The sequence below is a fragment of the Zymoseptoria tritici genome, chromosome 3 (genome assembly GCF_000219625.1).
Source record: "Zymoseptoria tritici IPO323 chromosome 3, whole genome shotgun sequence".
NCBI lineage: Eukaryota > Fungi > Ascomycota > Dothideomycetes > Mycosphaerellales > Mycosphaerellaceae > Zymoseptoria > Zymoseptoria tritici.
The window spans coordinates 370,563-391,304 of record NC_018216.1 but is presented as its reverse complement, the minus strand read 5'-3'; the positions used below and the strand labels follow the sequence as shown (position 1 = coordinate 391,304).

The 20,742-nt window shown below is 49.7% G+C and overlaps 3 protein-coding genes across 3 annotated transcripts; 2 read left to right on the top strand and 1 right to left on the bottom strand.

Annotated features, from left to right (window-relative positions):
* Positions 1–12,452: 12,452 nt before the first annotated feature.
* Positions 12,453–13,459, top strand: MYCGRDRAFT_103555 (uncharacterized protein; the record flags this gene model as incomplete). Its single annotated transcript, XM_003854571.1, has 2 exons — positions 12,453–12,921; positions 12,978–13,459. One exon carries the CDS (start codon positions 12,706–12,708, stop codon positions 12,919–12,921), a length of 216 nt encoding a protein of 71 aa, XP_003854619.1.
* A 1,642-nt stretch (positions 13,460–15,101) lies between these two features.
* MYCGRDRAFT_56200 (uncharacterized protein) lies at positions 15,102–16,595 on the bottom strand (the record flags this gene model as incomplete). The annotated part of the gene is made up of 2 exons (XM_003853616.1): positions 15,102–15,970; positions 16,019–16,595. 2 exons carry the CDS (start codon positions 16,593–16,595, stop codon positions 15,318–15,320), a joined length of 1,230 nt encoding a protein of 409 aa, XP_003853664.1.
* A 366-nt stretch (positions 16,596–16,961) lies between these two features.
* On the top strand, positions 16,962–18,908 carry MYCGRDRAFT_91386 (uncharacterized protein; the record flags this gene model as incomplete). Its single annotated transcript, XM_003854572.1, has 1 exon — positions 16,962–18,908. One exon carries the CDS (start codon positions 16,962–16,964, stop codon positions 18,906–18,908), a length of 1,947 nt encoding a protein of 648 aa, XP_003854620.1.
* Positions 18,909–20,742: the final 1,834 nt, after the last annotated feature.

Sequence of the window (20,742 nt, the reverse complement as noted above, 5' to 3'; positions counted from 1 at the left end):
GAGGTGCGCGTATAGGGCAGAGTGGACTGCTTCTTTTTCTTCTTCTCGTTCGTAGCGTAGAGGGCTATTCGTTCGAATCGTGCTGTTGTTCTGTTATAGCTCGTGTTTCGAGGCGGATTTCGAGAAGGATTTCGGGCGGATTCGAGAGGTTTTCGAGGAGGTTTCTTCCAGACTGTCTTAGTTTCCCTTCTAAGGAAGGTACTTACGACGGCCACCGCGTAAAGGTGCAGTCTGTTCGGCCGTCGAATTCGCCCTGTATAGCCTACCTTTAGGTCCATTCCGGCGGATCCGGGTTATTTATAGCTAGTTCGACTGTTAATGCTATAGGGTCATGTTTCAGGCTTTCGCGTATTGTATTAATTAGCGGGGAGTCTGATAATTCTTCTATTAGAGTGCTCGCTATTATGTACGTTTTGCTACAGTAGGTCCTGGCGAGCTACAGATAGTAGGTTATAACTGCTATTATAGACCGAATAGGGCTAGATTCGGCCGTTATTCCCTCGGACAGACCTAGTTAGTGCCGAAGGGTGTCTAATGTAGGAGCACTGTCGCTTTCGTTAATCCACCGTCCTAAGTAGTCCCTATCTTCTAAGTCTAGGCGTCTGCTTACTCCGTCCGCGGCGGCATTAAGCGACCCCGGGTTGTACGTTATACGGAAGTCGACGTTTAACAGCTGCTCTGCCTATCTTGCCTGTCTTTAGCTTAGTTGCTTAGTTGTTATAAACCATTTTAGGTTATAATAGTCTATTAAGACCTTAATTTAGTGCGAAGCGCCCTTAACGTAGTGTCTCTAGTGCTTGAAGGCCTCGACTATAGCGAGAAGCTCTTAATCGTATGTGTTATAGTTCCTTTCGGCCGCGTTTATCTTGCTAGAGAAGAAGGCTACTAGGTGCTAGTGCATTTTGCCCTCCGTTTTATGCGGTTAGGATAGTACTACCCTAACGGCGAACCTAGAGGCATCCGTTGCGACGCGGATAGGCAGTTTTAGGTCGAAATGCCGCAAGATAGGCGCTTTAATAAACCTAGTCTTTAACTGCTAGAATGCTTGTACTACGTTAGGTAGGAGTTCGAGGGGAACTAATTCCTCCTTTCTCTATCGGTGTCCGCCTTTGGCACTATTTAGGCCTCTCTCTGTTAAGCGGTTTAGTAGGCTAGCTATGCGGGAGAATCCCTTAATAAACTAGCGGTAGTAGTTCGTAAATCCGATAAAGATGCGAATATCCCTAACTAAGGCCGGAAGGGGCTAGTTAGTAATAGCTTAGATCCTTTCTGCCTCTATTTCGACCCCTTTTAGGGTTACTACGAACCTAAGGTAGCCGACTTGCCGCTTAAAGAACTCGCACTTTAACAGTTTAGCAAAGAGTCGGTGTCTCCTAAGTCTCTCGAAGACTATCCTAACGTGTTTCTTGTAGCTTTCGGCGTCTTGTAAGTATATTAAGATATCGTCGAGGTATACTATAACATAGTAGTCTAGCAGGCCCCGGAGGGCGTAGTTTATGTATCCTTAGAACACTACTAGGGCGTTAGTTAGCCCAAACGGGACTATAGTGTACTTAAAGTAGCTATACCTCGTCCGAAAGGCAGTTTTCTACTAGTCGCTCTCCTTAATTCGGATGCGATAGTACGCGTCTCGTATATCTAGCTTTGTAAAGAACTTTGCCGGCGCTAACTAGTCTAGAGATTCCTAGACGAGGGGCAGGGCGTATCTATTCTTAATAGTAACGGCATTAAGGGCCCTATAGTCGACGTACAGACGTAGGCTACCGTCCTTTTTCTTTACAAAGAGGATGCCTACCCCCGCTAGGGAGGTCGAGGGGCGGATCTACCCCTTCTCTAGGCTATTAGCGAGGTAGTTGCGCAGAGTCTCTAGTTCTATTATAGAGAGGTTGTACAATAGGCCGTATAGGGCCTTCTTACCTTCTTCGAGGTCGATACTAAGCTTATTCGGCCCTGTCTTAGGGAGAAGGGACTCGTTTCCTTCTGCGAAAACGTCCGCGAAATCCGAGAATTCGCTTAGAAGTTCCGGTTCTTTTAGCGCGTCGTCTGTACGTTAAGCGGTAAGGGCCTAAACGCGCCCCGAAGGGATGCCGGAGGCGTCCTTCTAGAACTCTTCGGGTAAGACGAGCCTAACTAGCCTCTATTATCTACCTTTCGTCCCCTTCTAGGTAACGCTTTTGCGGATGAAGTTCACCCTTAGGTTCTATCGTTCTAGCTAGGGCATGCCGAGGACTAGTTAGAACCCGTAGATTCTTCCGACTGCGAAGGTTTCTATATATCCTCTTATGTGTCCTTAAGTGTCCGTTACTTTAAACGGGACGCAGCATTCTCCCTAAACAGCTATCCTCTAGCCGTTTAGTGCTACGTATTAGGCTATTTGCCCTAACTCGGGGCTTAGGCCTAGCTCTTTAGCTACTATATTGTCTATAAAGTTGCTTTACGCTCCGCAATCGAGTAGTGCTTAGAGTGTCTTAGTCCTATTAGGACCCTACATCTCTACTTTAAGGCGTATTAGCCCTTCCCCTGTAGTTTGGGGAATTCCTCCTAGCTCGGCAGCCTTTCTTTAGGCCTCTAAGTACTAGACTTAACCCGCAGCGGTTAGAGGAGATCTACTACGGGCTCTCCCTTTTCCCGACTAGTCCTTATTAGGGCATTCCTAGCGCCGGTAGCCCTCTTTGCTATATATCTAGTAGGCGGTAGCCGACTTCTCCTTATTAGCCGCCTTTAGGGGGGTTTTAGCCCTTCTCGGCCTACTCGGGGGCTTATTGTTTTTGTTTGGGCGCCTTCCGTTAGTCTCGTTAACGGAAGTCTTCGCTAAGCGCTTTTTATTAAATTCCTGTATCTGTCGGTACGATATACAAGGTTTCTAGCGGACTCGCTGCGTCCAAGTATGTGCACGAGGTAGAGGTAGTAAGCTAATACATTAGCCCATTTCTGGGTTACCTAATAGGTAGGCGTTTTAGCCGATTGGAAAGAGCGGTTGAATCTAGCTTTAAATGTCGCGGGTTCAATTCCTTCTCTTTTTGCCCCGTCGTACCGTCGCAATCTACAAAGGTTAGGACAGTAAGGAATTAAACCCGCGACCTTTCGATTACGACGGTTGCGACGTTGCGACAATGCGACAATGCAACGATGCGACAATGCGATGCCTCTTTTTTTCTTCTGCCGCAGAAGCACGGTAAGGGAGCTTACCTTGCCCGAGGTAACAATGCGACATTGCGACGGTGCGAGAATGCGACGGTGCGAGAATGCGACGGTGCGAGAATGCGACGGTGCGAGAATGCGACGGTGCGAGAATGCGACGGTGCGAGAATGCGACGGTGCGAGAATGCGACGGTGCGAGAATGCGACGGTGCGAGAATGCGACGGTGCGAGAATGCGACGGTGCGAGAATGCGACGGTGCGAGAATGCGACGATGCGACGACCAATTAAAAGTGAGCTTTGATAGACCCCTCTTTTTGTTAGGAAAACCAATCAAAACAGACCTTTGAAAGATCCCTGTCGGTGGAAGAAGACGGCTGCAGTCTTTCATAAAATGGCACTCGTACCTCGTGCAATTAGCTCGTTCCTCCGCATCTACGAGGGTCGTAAGGGTAACTTAGCCCTATTCGAGCCTGTTTCTAACCGCCGGGGTAAGAGCTCCCTTAAATTTATAGATTATCCTAAGAATGTCGGTGTAACCGATCTTATCCTACTGTTCTTTTAGGTAGTTTATTAGCCCGGTTAGGGTCCTGTCGCCCTGTTTAGCCTCTTTAATATTGTCTATAGCTCTTTAGGTACGTTCGTCTTTTGTACCTATAGAATCTAGCATTACGAGCTGTATATCGCTCTATGTTAGCCGAACAGGTGCCTTGTCGAGAAGGTAGCGCTTCTAATGCTGCTTTTAGGGTCTCGCTATCTATTCTTTAGCGAATTCTATCTTTTCTTCGTCGGTAGCTATACTAGCCTAGTTAATTGCTCGGTTAATATCTTCCTGCTACTATTCCTAGTCGGCGCGGTTCTTTCCCTCGAAGATGTAGGGATTCCGGGCCTTTAGGAGCGCGTTCTTAGGGATAGATAGCCGAACTAGGGCATCGGGTAGGATAGTAGGGATAGATCTGTTCTATACCTAGGCGATGCGGTCCCTTATAGCCTTATTACGTGCCTAGAGAAGGCTAAGCTAGAGGAGGCGCTCCTGTCTAGCGGTAGCGGCCTCTTCCTTACGGATTTGTTTATTAATGTCGTCTTCTTCTCCCTTAGGTAGAGTATCTTCTTCCTATAGAGGGTTCTCCGGTTCTTCTTCGCCCTCGTTAGCGGCATCCTAGTGCCCGATAGGTTCTTCTGGGTTTTTAGGCCTGCCTTCGGCGTCTTCGTCGTCGCCAACGGTAGTCTAAGTAGAGGTTTCTATAATCTCCGGGTCGTTAGCGGGTTCGTTCGCATAGCGACGGGTGCTCTTGCTCCCTAATAGGCCGGGACGAGACGAAGCTATCTCGGAAGTAATTCGTCGTACTGTAGGGTAGATCGAATCGTATGTAAAAGGTGCAGTTAAGAATAGAGTAGCAGTATGAATTACTTTAGAACAGACTCGATTCGATACTCTCTCGGAAGGAGGAGATTCTACGTATCCTTATACTACAGGCGCAATCTAGCTTAAACGAGCTTAAAAGGCCCTAGTAGGGGTGCATATGCCGCTAAGGCAGGGGATTAGATGCCGATTGTCGGTATTCGGCGGAGGCAGATGTGACATCTACCCCCCCCTTTTCTCTACCTATATATATAACTAGATTACTACTACCTCCGTTCCGATAGCCTAGTAGTCGTCGCGTCGATTTAATAGTTTCTCCTTCCGTCGGTTTCCTCTTATAGCCCCGTCGGTTCGAGTCCCCTATTAATAGTACGTCTTCGACTAACTTATAGCTCCTCTTTTTGTACCGATTTCCGTTTTAGGAAGGCGCTAGTAGCTACATTTATATGCTAACGCGTAGTCGCTTACTCTATCTAATTACGCGCTTTTATACGTAAACTAACTTCGTCGCGCCTAGTTAGCTAGAGTAGCGCTTAAACGGACTAACCTACCGGAGATTATATATAAAATACCGCGGTTCGATTCCTTCCCTATTAGTCGGTTTCGAGATGTTATTAAGTTTCTTTTTACTACTTATTTTTCTTTTACGACCTAAGGATAGGCCGCTAGGGGAGGGGGGGATACTATTAGGGAACGACTAGGGTGTCGCTACTCCGGGCCTAAATCGGGCCTATTCTAGGCCCGATATAGACCCGATATAGACCTAAGGATGCCCTAAGCGAGGCTTAGTATATATATTCCCTTCTGTTCCCTTCCGCCTCCCTTCGTTATACTCGGTAGGTAATATAGACATTCGTATATAGACTACTTATACGTATTAGTTGCTACCTAGTTATACTACCCTTATACTATCGGTTTAATATAGTTAGTACTGTCGTCGGCCCTTTAATGCCGACTATTTACGCTTACCGCTATTAGTATGCCGTAGCTCTACGAGGTTAGCCCTTAAACCTCGTAGGTTAGAGGTGTTACCTATATTAGTGTTGCTCGATAAGGTATAGTTAGTGTTGTTGCCGCTAGCGTCCGGAAGGTTAAGGTTATTTAAGTACGTCGCGAGCGCGTATAAACGTAACCGTAATGCCGTCGTCGTAGTTACTACTACTCTTACTACTAACGTCGTATCTATTACCGTATTAGCTACTATCGCTATAAGCTAGTAATACTATTAGTATAGCCCTTAGGGCTACGCTAATAACTATATACATTCGAGCGCCTCGCCGGCACTACCTCCGCCTACGCCGAGCATTTACTACTACTACTAAGGCGACATTAACCTCGCCGTAAACGCGTTCGCGAGCGCCGCGGATAAGTAGCGCTAGCGTAAGTAGCAATATTAGAAGTAGGAAGAAGTCCGGCGGTTCTATAAACACTAGCGTTAGATTACAAGTAGTAGACTACCGTAAGTTTATATATAATAGTATATACCGTAGTTCGTACCGGTACGACAACATAAGTAGAATAGCGTAGCTACGCCGTCTTATATCCCTTAGATTATTAGCTCGGATCCGGTAGCTATGTCGAGTTCTTTAGCGTCGCGGCCGTTGTAGCTAGAGTAAGAGTAGGAGGTTATAACCGTATCGGATTCCTCGTCGTAATATACTAAGCTGTCGCCGGACCCCCCTACGAAGAAGCAGAAGACTACTCCTATAAAGACTACTCCTATAGAAGAGGTGTATAATGTAACGTAGAGCGATAGCGTCGCCGTAGCCGAGTAGCGTACCGCTAATAATAAGGAGGGCGAGCTATAGTTAAGGACTTACGTTCTAGGCCCTAATAGTAGTAAGAGAGGGAGGTTTAAGGAGACTCGCGTAAGCTATAATAAGGTAAAGCGGATTATAGTAATGTAGACTATTATATCCGCTAAGAAGGCTGCTATTAAGACGGAGTCGTTGCCGGCGTTCTTTAAGGTAATCGAGAAGACTCTACTACTATAGACGTAGTATAAGACGACAACCCTCTAGCGCACTATCCTTAGTAATAAGAAACATACTAAGGGGTAGATACCGGCGTTTAAGGAGCTTATAAAGAATAAGGAGATCGGCACCGGACGTAGTAAGTCGGAGTTCTATTCGTTATATAGGAAGTAGCTTAAGATTGTAGAGAAACGAGAGGTTTATTAGGCTAATAAGAAGAAGACTACGGAGTAGTTAGCTAAAGAGGCTAAGCGTAAGGAAGCGCACCGCATACGTAGAATAAAGCGGCGCTCTCGTAATAAGGTAGAGGCTAATAATAAGGACGAGGACGAGGACGACGGTAGCGATAGAGGTATTCCTATAACTCCGGATCCTCGTCCGGCGAAGGCTTAGCGACGCTCTAAATAGTAGCGCGAGGAAGAGGTCCGTCGTATTACTAGTATTACTACCGGTTAAGCGGCTATATTAGTTAATATGTTCGCTTAGACGATATAAGGTAACTAGCGGCAGCACTAGAACGAGCTAGAAATTATCTAAGCTATTATAGTACCGTCTACGGATAAAGGAAGGATTAACCGGCTCGAGAAGAGGTTTAATAGCGTAGAAGCGATGTTGTTAAGGATTAAGTCGACGGCCGAACAGACTGCACCTTCACGCGGTGGCCGTCGTAAGTACCTTCCTCGGAAGGGAAACTAAGACAGTCTGGAAGAAACCTCCTCGAAAACCTCTCGAAATCCGCCCGAAATCTATCCTTCTCGAAATCCGCCTCGAAATACAAGCTATAACAGAACAACGGCACGATTCGAACGAACAGCCCTCTACGAACGAGAAGAAGCAGTCCACTCTATCCTATACGCGCACCTCCTCGAAATCCGAACCGAAACACTTTAAAGAGACAGGACTTAGTAGAACCTATAACTCTGCGATTAACCTGCGTAGCTATATACGTTTGGAAGCGGTATACAGTTCTATAAAGGCATATTAAGGATAAGAGAAGGCAGCGAGTTGGACAGCTGCTTTTGTACTGCTTTTGCACGGCATTTTGTATTACTTTTGCATAGCATTTTGCACTGCTTCTGCACTACATTTCGAATTTGTAGCGTGCGAAGCGGAAGGATCCGCTGAAAATTCTGCAAAAAGCTTAGCGCGAAAATTCTGCAGCCCTAGGCTGTAACACTCGTTTGATTTCCTTTGTCTTGCATTTGCTTAAAGTCCTTTAGCACTGCCTTAGGCACGGGGTCTCCCCTAAGGTTAAAGAATACAGAAGATTTTGATTGTAATTAGATCTACTGCCTTGCCTTTAGGGCAAGGCCGTCCTACATAGTTATAGACTCCAAAAGGACGTAAATGGAATAAACAAACAAACAAACAAACAAACAATAAGGATTAAGTCGTCGATTCGAAAAGTTAAAGAATAAGGTGCGGTTATCGAGTCTTAGCGTTAGCGGTAGTAGAGGAAGGGTCGGGATGTACATATATAGTAAAAGATGTATAAAAGTCCTAGTATAGTATATACTATTAATTTTAGTAATAGTGTTTTAAGAATTTAGCCTTTTTCTTACCTATTTAGGAAGGAGCGGCAACTTATATATATAGGGTAATCTTAAGTAGTATAGGAATTTAAATAATTATCCCGACTCTTCCTCCTTACGAGGGGCATTAATTTATAACTAATTACTACTTACGTAATAATACTTCCTTTAATTTCTTTACCGTTACCGCTCTTTAATACGCTCTTTATAAATACCCTCTATACCGCTAACCGCTCTACCGACCGCGCTATCGAATATACTACCGCCGTCCTACCTAAATCCCTCGAGATACCGCTTAACTAATAGCGGCGGACAGCTAAAGATACGGAATAAGGCGTTCTCGTCGCCCTCCTAATATCGTATATAAGAGAGGCAGTTTTAGATTAAAATAGATACTAACCGGTAGGTAGAGTATAGCTAGACCTCGCTCTTAATTAGCTTACTAGAGTTCGTATATCCCTATATAGTATCGTTTAGTCCGAATACTATCTTAACGATAATCCGAGCCTACGAATAAAGGAAGTTAGTAGTACGTTACTTAGCGCTAAGATAACGCTAGCTACCGGCTACGGCTATATATAGCTCTACGACACTATAGTAGCTTCGATAGGCGCTATCGCTATATATAAATAGCTCGCCGCCTCGCCGACCCTCGAATATCCCTCGGAGTCTTACTTCTATGCCGGTTTTAGCGAATATAAGGAAGTTGTTCGTAGGCCTAACGAATAGTATAGACGCATAAATAATTAGGCTATCCGGTGTAACGATATACTAGAACTTCTCGCCGTTCGCTCGGTAATAACTAGACTAGCTATTACGTTGTCTATATATATCCTTTAGCCTCGTATATTCGAAGAAGCTACTATCGATAAACCCCTATATATTACGATAACCTCTCCTTCTATAGTATCGCTAATATCTCTCTAGGGTATTAATGTTTAATAGCGCCGGCTACTACTCTACGAGCTTACCGAATGTCTCTAATAGTAGCTCGTACGTTCTATTAAACACCTAAGATATCTAGCTATAGCTACGGCCTATATTAATAGAGTAATATCGCCCTACGTACGCTAGCTACTAACATACGAGATATAGAGCCTTTAAGGGATCCGTAATATAATAGTGTTGTCCGTAGCTCTTAAATTTAAGGGTCTCGTAGCTAAGTAGCATTAGTACTAGTATACGTAACTACTCCTTTAAGAAGCGTATTAATATATAGACGTTGTCGTCGTCTATATTATCTAGCGACTACTTATAGTATGCGAAGTAATATCTCTTACGCTTCTAAGGGCCTCGTACGCCGGCCTATACCTCTATTAATGCTAACTACTCTTCCTTAGATATTAGTACTACCGCGAGCGCTAATATAATAAGCCTCTACCTTATACGAGCCCTTCTACGACGAGCCCTCCTTATTATTATTATTATAAGTAACGCTCTATATTGTTCTAGTCGGATCGGCGGCATAGTCGGTAAGGGAAGGTATATATAATAGCGTAGGGTAATACTATAGATTCTACGAGCGAGCAATACTACTTATTACGAACGAGAGCTATAAACATAGGTAACGCGACCGCGTCGCCGGCATGCCTTATTAAGCAAGCGTGATTCACTGCTAAGAAGATAACGAAGATAAGACGGTACCAACCTTGTGTTGCATTAACCTTACTAGCACGCAGTAACCATGGCCTGTGCACAGCGGTGGTAAATGAGCTCTATTGGGGACTGCCATGCCGCCCATGCGTTTGTCCAGCGTCTTGTGACCATCTTCTGGGGGTCATCGGCCATGCGAATCACACACCAAGAAGTGGAATGGAAGATTGTCACGCAACTCCGATCCGCCTGTCTCGACGCACTCGAACGTCCATCGGCACGCCTTTGCGGCTATTTCTACGCTTTTTCATCCGCTGAGTTGCAGTTGCAAAGCTGAGGTGCTAGTTCTATTGCTGCTGTTGTCAGCTTGATGAGCTCACTTGTATTCTTGTGGCTGAGGTCGTGTCTCGAGACGTGTCGGGACGGCCGGAAATGGGCGGTGTGTTGAAGTCATCTCCGCTTCCGTCGAGGTCGCTCTCGTCACGTGTAGTTCTAGTTCTATTGATGCCTTAGTTCTATTTCATGCCTGATCCTCAAGCCATCTGTCATCACTACCCGCTTTACGTCGTCCCTTCCTCGCGATACACACCCCTCCTCTCGCCGTCGATATTTATCCTTCTTCCTCACGCGGCAAAAAGGGAGAACCGTTTGAGGAAATACGACCCATAGCCGCGAGCGATCCGGCAGGTAAAACGTTTTCGCACCCGACAACGTAGAGAGTCGCGGGCAGCCGCTACAGAAAGAGCGAGGACGCAAGTAGGAGGAACGTACGATATCCGGCGAACAAAAACGAGAGAGCGGAAGCACCGACGAAGGTACAAAAAGCTTAGGGAAGCCGACAAAGACGGGAGCGCAAGGTACGGCGCCTATTCGAGGTCTGTCCGAGCGGCCGACGCACGTAATGTCCGCCTTTGAGTGCATACAATTCGCGTGCATACGGACCATCGTCAACGCCTCGCTTGCGATACGACGGTCATCGTGGTGCTCACCTGCGACGCAGCCAGATCGTGTCCAGACCTTCGTGATCGGCAAGGGATTTTATCCAAGCAGAATCTTCCTACCTCGGAGGTCACGTTGCGGAGGAGGACACAATATTCCCGCTCGTCGTCTGCGCCCACAACGGAGTCTTCCTTTTGAACAACCCCTCCCTCGATGATCCGCTCACCCGCCACTTGGCCGATGCCTCTCGCTCTGTGGTAGTCAGCATCGACTACAGGAAGGCGCCACAGAACAAATTTCCAGGTGCGTACGAGGACGCGTAGAGCAAATTCTGGCTGTGGTCGATGATTCAACGCTCCCGCTGGATCGTAAGAATATCGTGTTGTACGGGAGATCTGCAGGTGGGAATCTCGTCCTCGCAGCCGCACAGAACCCGCAGATTCGCGACAGGCTGACTGGTATCATTGCCGTGTATCCGATCTGCGACCTCGTGCCATCTTTCGGCGAGAAAATGGCCAGTCGATCAGACCCATCCGTGCCAGACTTTCTTGGAAGTACCTGTCCCGGCATATCTGACCTGTATCTGGGACAGAATGCAAACGTCGAGCTCACCGATGTGCGCCTCAGTCCAACTCATTTCAAGTCGAGAAGCCATCTCCCGCAGAATGCGCTGATGGTCGCTTGCGAGCACGACCTGCTCCGCCAGGAAGCTGAAGGAATGGCAGAGCGTCTTGCTACCTTGGAAGGGTCGTCAAAGGTCGCTGCAAAGAATGGCTGGCGGGCTGGCTGCATAGAGTGGTATCTCGTAGAAGGTCAGCCTCATGCTTTCGAGATATTCCCGGCCAAGACTCCCGAGAAAGAAGCCGCCAGGAAGGCCGCCGAGACTGCGTTGTATTCAGATGAGTGACTGGCTGTCCGGTGTCTTCGTCGGCGGCTCAAGCGACGGCATATGCTCAAGCGACGGCATCTGACGACGGCAGTTGGCACAGTGCCTATTGGAATCGGCTTCAGAGTCTTCCAGATACGACGAGTTTAGTTGCCAGTGTCTACTACCGGGTTCAGGAGTACCTTGGACCGACGGTGACGACTCCGACTAGTGTGAGACATACGAGCGAACGCATCTATTGCCTGTATGTCCCACCAAGGCCGGTTTGAGCATCTACAACCTGTATCCTGCATGCAGGAATGAGCGTGGACGGTCGACAAAGTCCATCCACCCTGCTCGAGCACATTTCGGCAGTTGAGATGATTGAGAGATCGCATTGGCGCGAAAAGGCCGTTGACATGCCCAAGGGCTATGCACTACTTCTTGCTTTTGGTCCAGGTGTCGTAAGAGTCGTCGGTATCTGTGTCCGTATATTCCTCGAGCTCATACTACACTTCGACCACTAGCAACTCCTTTAGTCCCGTATGTAGCTCATTCGTAGCATCGGAGTTCTCGTCCATCGTCTCATACCCGAGCTGCAGCGTTGGCGCAGGGCCGGTCGTCATCGGGAAAGCTAGGTTCACACAAACGGATGGCCTTCCAGGTTCTTGTAAGGTGAGGTGGCAATCCAATAAATTAGCCCGGAGAAGTGGCGGCTCTTCGCAACAGACTGTCTCACATTTGTTGGCCGAAAGCACAGGCGCTTCTTTGCATGTTGCAACAGACTCTCGACCTGGTGCGAATCCTCTCCACTCCTATGCTCGTTCTTGCGGGCCCGGAGAACAGGCGATAGTTCGCATTAGAATCTTCCTTGGTGGCCAGGAGCATAAGTGCTATTTCCGGGGAATACCGCCTGCATACTGCATGCAAGAGTCCCGCGGAAGAGCCCCGGGCCGTGCCAGAGGTCCTCGCCGGACCTTGGTGGTTGTCTAGTCCCTGTGAGCAAGCCTTTGAACCCGGGCTGGAGTTGAAACGTCACCTATCCCACACGCCTACGGGCTGTCCGCAAGGAAGAAGCAGAAATCAAGTGTTGGAAATGCCTCTTGCTGCGGTCGAACTAGACGCTGCAGATACGAGGCGTCGCTCGCAATGTGTTAGCACCGTGTCCTGAAGTCAACGAGCTCAATGCGGGTATATATATCCCCTTCCTCCACTCGACATTCATCTACTCATCCATCCACCTCCTCTGCACTCGCTACACCACATCCATCCCGAGCCAACATCAGACGCCTCTTCCAATCATGAAGCTCTCCACCCTCTTGGCCGCCACAGTCATGGCCTTCTCCACCCTCACTCAGGCCAAACCCGCTCCAGCAGGCGGTGAGCCCGGCGGCTGGTGCGAAGACTGCGAACAAACCTGCCGAACCAAAAACCCGACCCGAGACGACTACTACTGCGCCTGCGCCAACAAATACTGCTCGGCCCGATGCGGAAAATGCACACGTCCACACGCATAGGTTCGCACCCGCCAGTGGAGACAGAACGCCCAGAAGGCATGACTGACGGTCCCCAGATTCCTGCGATGCTTCCGGACGGCATTCCCTCCCGCTATCGTGTATGGAGATGCTCCAGGTCTTGAGGGAAGAATTCTGGTTACGATCTTGCGTGTGAGGCAGCCGGTGTCCGAGCTGGAGATATGCGGTGGCTGTCAGAGGACGTTGTCGGATCAAATTCTGCTGCTTTCATAGGGAATTGTTGGTGTCGTCCAGATTACGATATTCTTCTACCTGGATTACCGGGAAACGGCCTTTTCGCTTTCCCTGGGAGGTCGGAGGGTAACAAAGTGTCGGATTGGTGAACGGATCGAGCACCCCGATGTGTACTTAGGCGCATGGCGCAAGCAATTTGTCCCCAACAATGAGAAGGTAGAAATACGAACGTACGTCTAGATCTTGTCATCGTCGTCTGCGAAGTCCGGTGAAAACATAGAAGACGGAGCAAGGACTGTTGTTTCCGGTCTTCTCGACGTCCAGATCGCGTTTTGGATACCCTTGCGACTGGAACGAGTTTGCAGTTTGCGCTTGGTTCATTTTTCTGGGGTTTTCCTTGTCCTCTAAGCTTTTATGGCCATCGGACCCTGTTGAGGGCGCTTCTTGTAACGAGGCAGGTTGGGACAACTTATGTCACTTAATATCGCGTCCCGGTAGTAACTTCGACACCCGCTCGCTAAGCGTTACTACTGTCCTCGCCTTCGCTATGTTAATACTACTATAAAGATGCGTAGTAACACTATATACATTTCTATTCTAATTCTATGTTTATATAACTATACTCCTCGTTTGTCCGGACGAAGTGCATCGAGTACTCGATGCAAATTAATTAGAGAATGTACAGCGGACTTGTAGAAATTCGAGGGATGGAACACACATTCTGGCATAGAGGATCCGAACCTGCCTCATTGTAAGAACCGCCCTGTTGAGTGGTTTAAGTCCACTGTCAGAGAGGTCGTCATTAGTGCGGGTGATTGAGCACGTATCCGATTGGGTCCTCCGGCTACAAGGTCGATGATGTTTCCCCGAAGACGTCGAGACACAACGCATGATGTAACGATTAACACTTTCAGCGTGCTCCTCGAGTCACACCGACCTCACAGGCAGCCACACCATCACTGCTACGCCAGAACCACTGGACATGAGCGATGAAGCAGGGCTGAGCAGGGCCGAACAGGGTCGAACAGGACTGCCGGACCTTGATCCCGGTACTGTTCTGTGCGCGGACCGTTTCATACACACGACTGCGACTCGTGGCAGACCCTCCACACTAGGATGTAGCATGCATATGCTGGGAGTCGCATTTACAGGTGACCGCACGTCAAACTTTTGTGTAGCTCCGAATTGTCTTGTAACATATCTGCTTCTTGGATCGGTGGAATCAGCGCGATCGCTGTCTCTGCAAGAGCCGCCGACGGGTCATAAGCCAAAGATAGCGAAGGTTGGCGCTTCTTCGAATACCTAACACGGAGGCGGTCAATCACGACACATGAGGTAACCTGCCGAGTCCGTGTGTCGGTCGATAGCATATATATTTCTGCTTCCCGCGCCCTTCAACGCAATATCTCCCTCGTTCATCACCAGCCGCGACTCCAAATCTTCCAGAAGGTTCTTCATCGCCACGAATCCAGCAAACATGCAATTCATCAAGCAGTTCATCGGCTTTGCCTTGTGCGTCGCACTTGGCGCCCACGCTGCACCTGCTCCAGCCCCAGCCCCTCAGGGTGGTGACCCAGGCCAATCGGACTTCTTCGTCTGTCTTCCTTCAGGAAGTATGGGTCCCGCAAAGATGTGTTCCATGAGCTCTGCGCTAACAGGTTGTAGCTGGATGCAACCCTGAGTACAAGGGCGATTGTTGCAGCGGCTTGTGCAGCAGTCTCTACAACACCTGCGGTGTAGGTCGAGTCCAGCCAGTCATTGGGGCGTGAAGCTTGACTAACAGAAAGCAGTAAACTTGCACGGCCTCCATCCGTCCGAATGATCAAGTTTCGACAACCAGGAGGCGGATCGAGGGCTAGGAGTACATGAGGCCTGCAACTTGGCAGGATATCGGATAGCAAGCGTATGCAATACGGTATCAGCATGTACGAGCTCATATACCACTGTCTCCTTCGCAGTCCCTTGTACTCCGGATCGAATGATTGAACGTTGTTGTGTTGTTGTCGAAAATCGAAGATCCTTCGTTGTTGTATCTCTTGCAAGGCCGGTCATGACGTATGGCATGCTCTTCAAGAATGAGAGCCATACACTCGGATACACAAGGACTTATCCCGATAGGAAAGCAAGTGCCGGGGATAGACGACATGCCATCAGCTCGAACCCGTTGTCCGGACGCGACAAGGTCCCCGCCGACCTCAATTTGTCTAGGACGCATCACTCAACTCCGCCAGCTCATCCAACAGCGCCACCGTCTCCGCCGGATTCGCAATCCACGCTGTCGTACACGCCAACCTCGCCTTGAAGTCATTTGCGCCCGCGCTCAAAAATTGATCTCCAACATGCAAGGTCTGTCCGCCCTCGATTCCGCCGAAGTATTGCTGGCACGCCATGACTCCCCATGACTTATCGCCGATGTCAACGAATACATCGTTGCCGCCGTTGAAAGCACAGAAGGGAATCTTGCGGCCTGGCTCACTCATCTCCACGATACGTTGGGTTACGAGCACTGCTTCTTCAAGCTGCTCACGGGCTAAGCGAACACCAGCTGGAGGGTAGATGCCGACTGCTCGTTCTTTGCGGAGGACGGAGACTGGGAGGTCCATGGATTTGATGCAGTTGTTCAAGGCAGCTTCGGCGACGTCGAGTAAGGCGGTGATGTTCTCTTCTGTCCATGTTGACATCTCTGGTAAGTGCCAAGATTTGTCTGGTACTCGGACCAGCCGGAAGGGAGCGTCGGCGGAGTATGTGAAGAGGAAATTCGCTTCGCCGCCCATAACGACCAGTTTTTGAGCGGATGGAGGGAGGCAAGCAACGGCTTCGAGAAGACCGTGTAGTCGGCCATGGTACTTTTCCGCTTCTTTGCGATGGTCAGTCGAGTACATCCTGCATCTTCAGGCGAACTCACCTGTGTATCCCGCCGCTGTCACAATTCCAATCCTCGCACCTCTCCGCATCAAGTCCAGTATCCGAGGTATGACAGGATTCTCCGACACCAGCGACTCGCCATCATCATACAGGGTTACATCACCATCGAACGTCACCAACTCCAGCTTGCTCGACTTGATCAGACTCATCGCCTGTGCGGTGTTCAATACCTGCCGAATATCATTGAAACTTGGAGCCACGAATCGCCTGGAAGATATTCGTCGTTTCTGATCCTGCCACGCAAAGGCCGCTTGCAGCGGAAGAGGCGTGAAAAAGGTTCCCACTGACGGGACGAGTAGTTTGAGTTTCGATATTGATCCTGATTGATGATGTGCAATATGGTCCACGATCAGCTCCTCGATATCTCGCATGATCTGAGCATAGCGGGCGTGGGCGGACTTGGCCATCTCGCTCACGCTGGGCTTGTCGGATTCATGGATGTTGGTGGGTTGGGAGAGTAGTACGAATGGTACTGCAAGGAGACCTTTGATCCATTCGATGAATTGGTCGCGCCGATGGGTCTTGAGTGCGTATTCTACTCGGTAGCGGGTGGTCATATTGATAGATCTCCTTGCTATTATTGCTTCTGAGCCTGGAACTGTGCGAGATCGTGCGAGATCGTGCGGAGCTATTGTTGAAGCCTCGCTGTGTCAGATAACGTGTTAATATACAGGAGAGGAAAGGACGTCGATCGTGGAAAAGGCAAAAGAACTTGTTTGTGAACAGCAAACATCAGATATCGAGCACAACCTGTAAGGCCAAGTCTGAAACCCGGGAGGAGGTAGGCGAGCTGCGATGGCTTCACGCCAGGCTTCTTCACATGCCAGATGTCCACGGCCCGCTCCGGGCGATCCATCATCCGCGGAGCTCCAACCTTGCAGACAACAACTTCGTCCTCCCTCTCTCCTCTCCTCACCGCCGTCATGGCGTCAGCTCCTCTATCCTTCAAGCCATGGAGTCTGCAGCCCAACAATGAAACCTCTCTCCAGGATGTCCTCGCTCGTGTGGGCAACGAACGAGGTGCGTTCCGTGACATTTCCGAGGCCTCCTTGAGAGACGAAATCGCCAATGGCGTGTCCACGCCCTCTTCCTCCGAGTCTAGCGACGACGAAGACGACAATGATGCGCTCTCGAGACCATCCCGACCGAAGGCGACTACCCGCCAGGAACTCTTCGCTGCCCGCGCCGAAATGTTGAGTGAAGTCCAATCCGCTCAGAACGAGATTCTGCTGGCATTGGACTTTGTCTCACTCTTGGAATCCTCGCATGCACCACAGCAAGCTGGCGTGACTGTTTCTCAAGCGCTGAAGGCAGTCGCGCCGCTTGGTACGCTGGGCACGGATATCTGGCACCGCATGCCGGAGAACAGAGCGAGGGAAGGGCAGGACAACCTTTTGGCGACAAAAGTACGCATGCAGACCTTGCAAAAAAGTGCAGATGACTTGCTGGCTGCGGCGGGAAGATTGGAAGACAATGTGCGACGAGAGACCATCTTCTGGGATCAGGTGTTGGCGATATCAGAGCGAGGTTGGAGTGTGAGTCGGATACCTCGGACACAAGGAGTGCTGGGAGTGCATTTTGGGTTCAATGGGAGTGCAGGAGAATTTGCGCGGAGAGATCTGGCGGCTCTGTTACCTGGAGAAGACGGGGGGATCGCATTGGAACGAGGCGTTGGAACAAAGCCGAAGGGCATCAAGGTGGTAGTGAAGAGGGATGGGAGGGTCGTGGGGAGCTCAAGACTGCCGACTATGCCGGATGAGGAGGAGACAACACTTGAAGCCAGGATACGACATGCAAGAGACAGTCTGTACGATGAAGAGCTGTTCCACGAGATGGTTCGGGAAGCTCGAACGTTGACTTCCATGGGAGTGGAGATGAGGAGTTCAACATTGAGTTTCATGCCAGCGTCAAATGCCTCACTGCGGATTGAGCTGGAATTGGTATTGCTCGAGGACGCGAAACAACTCGAGGACAATACTCTACACCACTCCGACGACCTCGCTCAGGCTACGCTCCTCGCGGCCCGTCTACTGCTCGGTCAAGCGCACAGGGAAAAGATCAAGCAGAAGACAGAACCACCGCCACCCATGAGCGACCGGAAAGACAAACCCCCAATATTGGCCATCATTCGCCCGATACTCCTCGTCTTCACACACCACACGCTTTGTCAACGCTTAAACGCTTACGCTACCAACATTGAGACCTTACTCGGCAATGCGGACATCAACGCGACCATCGAACCAGCAAATTTCACCTTCTCTCTTCCTAATGACCTCTCTTCAACCACATCCGAGTCCATCATCAACGCCATCTTCCTGCGACCGCTCACAGCGACCGCTTCGATCACTGTTCCCACACCAAGCGACGAAACCGAAGACTTCCGCCTCGACCTCAGCATCGAGACTTTATCGGCGATATCCCTCGGCTCCGCGTTCAGCATCCGACTACCTTCTGCATCAGCCGCAGCCGCGGTCGGAACACCGCAGGCATTCACCCTCTCTGCAATCGAAGACCTCTTCTCCACCGCGGACGAAATGCTCGCGACGCAAATGCTGGAAGTGTTGTATCCGCACGCTGATCCTGCAAAGGCCTGGAGCTTGATACCAGCCGAGGGAAAACTTTGTAGAAACGTGGGAGATGAAGAAGATGGAGCTCAGGAAGAGGTAAGGCTGGACATTGACGGTGAAGTGGGCGAGATGGACTTGGTGTTCGTGGCGAGCGACGGACGGGAGACGAGAAAGGGGGGTTGGAAGGTTGACAAGGAGGATTTATTACGGAATGATAAGTCGTTATGGGAGGTTTGGAAGGACGTCGTGGGCGTGGACGGAGGAGAAGGTGAAGATGAACAGGAGCAAGAAGTGGAGGTGTGATGATGTCAATGTCTGAGGGTAAGGTAAGAATTTCAAGAACCGAAGAAGTGATGTCCATGTTTCGAGGACGATCATCCCAAGGATCATATCGATATTGGTTGTTGTATCATTCCTGCAATGGGGCCGTTATATGTCACAGATATCCCGGGCCTGTCTCCGGGAAGTTGCTAGAGGTACTTCGAAACTGGGTCCATTTTGCACGGATCGCTGAGTGGGGTCGCTCTCGATATTTTTGGAGCCGTGAAGAAGCCGGCTGTGGGCGGTCTGGAGAAGCTTGGGGCACGGCGTGGCAGGGCGGGGGGGTGCTTGAACCGGAGTAAACGACAGCGGGTAGATGGTGCTCTATAGAACGAGTGATAAGTTATAGTCAAGGTTGCCAGCCAATTCAGGTGAGTGTGCGTCACTTTTGTCGCAGGCACTTGGTGGTCTTGAGGACATTTCACGAAGGCGATGATCGAAGTTGCGGATGAACATTGAATGCGTATAACGAAAAGTGGTGATCGAAGTCGCGGTTAAGAACGCAAGTGCAAGTCGCAGCTGTGTACGTCCTTGGCCATTGCCGATATGATTATCTCTCTCCCCGTCTAGGTATCCAGCCCTCTTCGCTGAGCCATCCAAGCTGGCTAATGTATTAATGAAAGTATTGTTCGTAACTGTCGTGATGCATCGAAGTCTCCGCTTCATGCCGTGTTGCCCTGAGTTGTTCTCCGCCGGCTTCGTAACTCTCGTGGTGATGTGCAGATCCCGTCCGCGTGGGAAGCTTCGTCCGCCTGTGACTCTCGGCTTCCCTTTCAAGAATTCGACCTCTGTCGGTCGTTGCTCGCATCTTCTTCCATTCGCGACGTTCCTCCACGCTCATCGAGGAGCGTACCACTCATCCGGATGGCGCTTGAAGTCCCGTGAGCCAACATCAATTTCTTGCTACAACACTCGTTAGTCTCTGCCATCCACGTAACACTTGAACAACCTCAGCAAACATACCTCAATCGGAAGTGCCATCGCCTGCTGTATCGCAGCACACATCATCAGCATCGTCGCGGTGAGTTGGAATCGCATCTTGCTTGTATCCGGTTTGGCTTCGAGACCAGCAGGAAGCGTAAATGGCGTGAGAAATGGTTTCGATCCGGGGATGCTGGGGATCCGGTATTAAAGCTGTCTTAGAGGAACGTCGGTTGCGGGGTGTTGATGCATGACGAGCAAGAAAACCTGGGAGGACAGGCATGCTATATATGCACCGCGGCGCATTTCGCATTCGACAATGTTACCAAGATTCGCTTGGTTTCGAATCATGAGAGCAACGATCCATGTCAAAGCTCTTGGTATAGGATACGGACCGTATGGTGTGAACTGGTATTGTTTTCGCTTGTTTCGGAGTTGGTTGGCAAATAATGAAACCACCGGCAGATTGGAAACAATCCCTGTCAAGGCTGAGCTTGCCAAGTCATGGTGTTACAGCGATGTTTCAGAAGTACTGGCGATCGGAGCGGAGCTGCAGAAGCAGGGTTTTGGCGGGCGGAGATGAATGACTCGGGCGGCTAACCTGGAAGTTTGCTGTGACTTCGACTCAGAGACTCCTGCCCATATTGACGTTTATGGCCGTGCTGTTGATTTTGAAAAGTCGCGAGGCGGTGTGGTGGCAATGTCAACAACAATTCCTGGTTCGTATATGACGAATACCCCAACGTGCAGAGGTCATGCTGGACTGGAACGCCGATGGAAGGGAAGTGCGACATGCTTTGCAGAAATCTTGCGCGGTCGCATGGTGCAAAAGTCGAGAGAGCTCCTGCAGGCGATGCATCACGGCGAAGCATTGCCTTACCTTGGGCAATGTCAT